Raw genomic sequence first — 6,000 nt, forward strand, 5'->3', positions numbered from 1 at the left:
CTGTTAGCGAGCACCTATGAAGCCCGGCACGGCACACGAATGGGGTTGGGTGGCCAGCACTACACCCGGCCACCTTTGTCTCCCTAGTGCTGACGTTTCATGCACCGGACCAGGTACACATTTGAGGCCGAGTCTACCTAGGGGAGGCCCAGGAACGGTTCAGATAATCGCCGCTGGCGTTGATGGCCACGAACGGAAATTGAAGCCGGGTCGCCGGGTTCGCAGCGCAGCGGTGCAGCCCGCTACGCCCACGCTGCTCACGAGGACCTCACACACGCGCAGCCATTTCCCGTCTGCCGAGGCCTCGCCGTCCACGGCACAGGACACGTTCGGCATCGTGCCGGTTCACACGAGGAGCCGGTATACCGCGTGTACCGGCACATTGACACCAGCGGCATACATAGTGACACGCGCGCGCGCGCGCGCACACACGCGGTGACCGGCGATGCGAGATGATGCGTCTGTGGGGAGGGGAGAGTGGGAGGGGAGAGAGGCTGAGCCGATGCCTGTGGTCGTGTGGGACGTGCAGCTCGGCACGACGTGCATGGAGGCACGGCGAGTTTCATCTTTTCAGGAATAAATAAATAATAACTAAATAATATATATCTTTTTTAAACCCAACAAAGTCACACTCGGCCACTCGGCAGTGACCAAACCCAACATTCCCCGTCCACGAATTGACGAGCGAGAAACGTGGGTTTCCAATGCGCGACTCGCCCTGGGGAACATCGCGTGGGTTTTACATCGCGGGAAATCCGCTTCAAGCCCGGCAAGGTGCGGCAGGCAGCACTCCACACCTGGATCGGGAATCGCGTGCCGTGAGGAGGAACCACGGGGTGTTGGGAGAGATCCAGCCATGAGCGATGCGGTCAATCCGGTCATCCTCTGTGGCAGCCGCGTTTTGGCTTTAACTGTCGAACAAACACGGGCACTGGCATCGCGCGGTTTCAAATGCGCTTCTGCGGCCGTCTGGAATGCTCTTCCTACCGATATTAGGAAGCCGTTGGGTTGCAAACTCATTTCTTTGGAAGTGCTTTTTAGGTTTAGTTTGTTGTTCTTCCCCCATATATCTACAAATATCACTGTTGGCTACGTGCGGTGTGAAAGAAGTTCAACATACGTACACACCTGCTGCTACACAAGCCGGACTCCGCTGTTGAGATACTGAAAATCAAAACCGGTCCATACAATCCGTTGCCTTTTCCCAGTTGGCGAATTGCAGATTACACACCCACCCACCGTCTTCACGTGTATATTGTAAACCGTCTATAAACACATACATACATTTGTATTTATATCGTCAGCAACAATCAACAAGATCAATCCACTGCTTGGAGGATGTATGTTTGTTGAACTTATTTTGCACCATACGTAGCCAACCGTGCGGCTGATTGATTGATTTCAGCTCGTAAGTGACGTCTGACTCAATCGTATCACAAAAAGTATTTCTTTCAACTCGCAACTCAAAAACAAACCCCAGCATCCATCATCAGCTCTGGTCGCCACCTCTCCCACTTGATGCCAAACCCTCACAGAGTTCTCACGCTGCCTAGGTCAATTAATTATCAACACTGCAGTGAAAATGCAATAAAGTTTAACACAGTGCCACCAGATATCAGGAACAACTCAATGCCTGCCACTATTGGTACACCGATGCCAATTCCTGGACAGAAGGCAACCAGATCATCAGCGCTCATCACTCCACTGCTAGATGAATAAGGCCTCCCACCATCCCCCATGGTTCTGCGTTACAACAATCACCGCGCCTGGCTTCCGCGCATGAGCTCATTTCGTCGCTCCATCTCCACGGCGCACGTCCCTTCTAGCGCTGCAAGAGCGGCAGCGTTGACCACGCCACGCCGGTTGGTTTTACAAGAAAGGGCCCCCGGGTTCCGGTGGCGAATTCCGAGAAAAGGGCCCGCTCTGCTGAATTGCTAACGTGCAGTGCAGTGTGGGTGTTTCTGCGAAATCTCAAAACCCTCAAGAACCGAGGCCGTGTCAAAGGTCACGGGGCAGGAACCACACAGCCAGGGCCGCCACGGTGGCGAGGCATTAACTACCTCGCCTGGTATGCAGGAGGTCGTGTGTTCGATCCCGACCCTGACGCCTGCTGTTGTATATTTGGAGTTTGCGTGTCGCTCTCCCTGTGGTCGCGTGGATTTTTCTCCAGGTCCTCCGGTTTTTCCCTCCACATTTAGAATCAACATCATGCGTTTTGAGTATTTGGCTGCTGTACATTTCCACATAAGCCACTTCGTTGAGCTATCATTTGTGGCCAGGTCACTTCTGAAAAGAGCTGTATTGCTCAGAAGGCCTTACCTGGTAAAATACAAAGAGTTTAGGGATCTGTCCCTCCACATAAAATATATACTTTTCCACCTCATCAGCCACAAGGCCTTCTGGCTAATTATATCACGAGATATTATGATTATGATTACGGTTGTTTATCCAGAAAAGCCTCACCGAGTCTCATGACTCGCTTTCCGGAGGGTCCTGCCAAGTAAGTTTTGGCAATAAACGGGTTGCTGTTTATTAATAATCCCAAACTGAGAAATGTGCAGGCAATTTCCGAATTTGGACCCAGACGCCGGTACACACGATTGCCTCCTCTTGCGAATGATACCGGGGGAGACCTTTGACTGCGAATCAGATGGCGCTTAGTAGCAATCGTACTATTATAATGGCTAATACAACCCGAGTAAAAATAAGGGCGGCCGCCAAATTCCAACCGTGGACGTCTGTATAGCAAGCGGTGCACGAGCTACCCGCTAGGCCGCGTCACCTGTAGTGACCATCGGCATCAGCCATGGTCAGTCCACTGCTGGATGAAGGCCTCCCGAAGCGAGTTGAGTAAATATTAAGTACGACCGTGGCAAGAGAAGCCGTGGTAGTAGCGATAAGAGGGTGATAAGGAGTGACCCACACCTGTCAACCCCTCATCACTGCCCTACCTTGTTACAGACCAACTCACACCTTACAGGTCACCCCGTGGTGCCCCCTTTATAAATCTCAACGTTCATCCTACAAAGTACAATCACAAGGGAGAAATTCTAGATTTGAAGCTTTCGTGACTGCAAGGATTCATACTCTTGGGTTTTTTCGGTAAAGTCACGTAGGCAAAAAAGAAATAATGAATAAAAATTCTAAAAATAATAGAAATAAAATAATAAATCACAAGGGAGAAACACAAACAAAAAGACGCGTGTTTTTCTCGTTGCCCGAATTGAAACGGCAGCACGCCGTAGTGAACCTGAAAGACTCAAATTTCCCCGTACAAACGAGCAAGTGGGGGGGGGGGGGGTCACACCGTAGGGGTTAACAGTGGCCACGCTGACCGTGGTAAGTGAGAGACAGACAGACAGAGAGAGACACGGAGAGAGACAGACAGAGAGACACACTGAGAGAGACAGACAGAGAGAGACACACGGAGAGATACAGAGAGAGAGACACACGGAGAGAGACACACGGAGAGAGACAGAGAGAGACACACACGGAGAGAGACAGACAGAGAGAGACACACGGAGAGAGACAGACAGAGAGAGACACACGGATAGAGACAGACAGAGAGAGACACACGGAGAGAGACACACGGAGAGAGACACACGGAGAGAGACACACGGAGAGAGACACACGGAGAGAGACACACGGAGAGAGACACACGGAGAGAGACACACGGAGAGAGACACACGGAGAGAGACACACGGAGAGAGACACACGGAGAGAGACACACGGAGAGAGACAGACAGAGAGAGAGACTTACGGAGAGAGACAGGCAGAGAGAGACAGGCAGAGAGAGACACACGGAGAGAGACAGAGACAGACAGAGACACACGGAGAGAGACAGACAGAGAGAGACACACGGAGAGAGACAGACAGAGAGAGACACACGGAGAGAGACACACGGAGAGAGACACACGGAGAGAGACAGAGAGAGACACACGGAGAGAGACACACGGAGAGAGACAGAGAGAGAGACACACGGAGAGAGACATCCTCGCACGGCAAACACTCACATCTTGGGGGCGCGACTCCGGGCAGATCACTGGGCAGCCAAGTCTTCTGCACGGGGCTCTGAAACAGATCTCTTGGCATGGCTACGCACGTGTCTGCAGCCTGTGTCTGTAGCCTGAGTCTTCAGTATATTCAGAATGTGTCTTCAGACTGTGTCTGCAGCGTGTGTCTGCAGTATCTGCAGTGTGTGTGTCTTCAGTGTCTGCAGTGTGTCTTCAGTATCTGCAGCCGTTGTCTGCAACCTGAATCTTCAGAATCTGCAATATCTTCAGCCTGATTCTTCAGAATCTGCAATATCTTCAGCCTGATTCTTCAGAATCTGCAATATATTCAGCCTGAATCTTCAGAATCTGCAATATCTTCAGCCTGAATCTTCAGTATCTGCAATATCGTCAGCCTGAATCTTCAGTATCCGATGTGTATCTGCTGTATATTCAGCCTGTACCTTCAGCCTGAATCTTCAGTATCTGCAGTGTGTATCTGCTGTACGTATCTGCAGCCTGAATCTTCAGTATATGCAATATCGTCAGCCTGATTCTTCAGTATCTGCAATATCGTCAGCCTGAATCTTCAGTATCCGATGTGTATCTGCTGTATATTCAGCCTGTACCTTCAGCCTGAATCTTCAGTATCAGCAGTGTGTATCAGCAGTATCTTCAGCACGTATCTTCGGTATCTGTAGTGTATCAGCAGTATCTTCAGCACGTATCTTCAGTGTATATCAGCAGTATCTCCAGCGCGTATCGTATCTATCATCGGTGTGTATCTTCAGCACGTATCTCATGCATCTCCAGCGTGTGGCTTCGGCAACCCTCTCAAGTTCACACGTTAAAGTGCCTCGAAAGCCCAACCTCTGGGGACTCCACCACGCATCTCACGTACCACCCACACACCCAGCCAGCCTACCGCAGCAAGTAGCCCGCGTGCCCGCACTCCGGCTACTGGGACGTGTCGCGGCGTGGTGTAGAATGCGCACGTGTGTGTCCACGTGTGTGTCCGTGTGTGTCCACGTGTGTCCACGTGTGTGTTCGTGTGGTGTGTAAGTGTGTGTACACTGTGTGTGTGTGTACACTGTGTGTGTGTGTACACTGTACACTGTGTGTGTGTGTACACTGTGTGTGTGTGTACGTGTGTGTCCGTGTGTGCACGTGTGTGCACGTGTGGGGTGTGTGCACACTGTGTGTGGGTGTGTGTACAGTGTGTGTACACTGTGTGTGGTGTGTGTGTGTGTACACTGTGTGTGTGTGTGTACACTGTGTGTGTACACTGTGTGTGGGGCGTACACTGTGTGTGTGTGTACACTGTGTGTGTGTACACTGTGTGTGTGTACACTGTGTGTGTGTGTACACTGTGTGTGTGTGTACACTGTGTGTGTGTGGGGGAGTGGCAGGGAGTGCGGCTTGCCGAGTCGTCTGGTTGAGTGCGCCGCGCGTGTGAATGCCGTCGGCTTTCGAGCGCGTCCACCGGCACGAGGCTACGGGAGTCGGCGACGCATCGCTCGCTCCACCCTTATATAGGGGCCCTGGCTCCACCCCCTCCACCCCCTCCACTCCCTCGCTCCACCCCCTCCACTCCCTCGCTCCACCCCCTCCACTCCCTCGCTCCACCCCCTCCACCCCCTCGCTCCACCCCCTCCACCCTTATATAGGGGCCCTGGCTTACCCCCTTTACCCCCCTCGCTCCACTCCCTCCGCCCCCCCTCCCTCCCCCCCGCCCCCCCTCGCTCCCCCCCGCCCCTCCCCTCGCTCCCCCCGCCCCCCCCCCTCGCTCCCCTCGCTCCCCCCGCCCCTCCCCTCGCCCCCCCCCTACCCTCGCTCCCCTCGCCCACCCGCCCCCCTCGCTCCCTCCGCCTCTCGCTCCCTCCGCCCCCCTCGCTCCCTCCGCCCCCCTCGCTCCCTCCCTCTGAGACCCCCTCCCTCTCCCGCCCTTACAGGGTCCACCCCCTGGCTTTCCTCCCTTACATAGCCCCCCCTCCCTCCATTATTGCTC

General features: G+C 53.5%; 1 protein-coding gene across 1 annotated transcript in view; it reads right to left on the bottom strand.

Moving 5' to 3' along the window:
• Window positions 1-4,998, bottom strand: part of LOC133355652 (6-phosphofructo-2-kinase/fructose-2,6-bisphosphatase 3-like) — a 43,913-nt gene extending 38,915 nt beyond the window's left edge. Inside the window, exon 1 of the mRNA XM_061573028.1 lies at window positions 4,014-4,998. Coding sequence (XP_061429012.1) covers window positions 4,014-4,092 — 79 coding nt within the window. The 5' untranslated portion in view covers window positions 4,093-4,998. The remainder of the gene's footprint in view (window positions 1-4,013) is intronic.
• Between the last annotated feature and the right edge of the window lie 1,002 nt (window positions 4,999-6,000).

Source organism: Lethenteron reissneri, chromosome 51 (genome assembly GCF_015708825.2).
Source record: "Lethenteron reissneri isolate LAM-NWPU_2019-01 chromosome 51, ASM1570882v1, whole genome shotgun sequence".
Lineage (NCBI taxonomy): Eukaryota > Metazoa > Chordata > Hyperoartia > Petromyzontiformes > Petromyzontidae > Lethenteron > Lethenteron reissneri.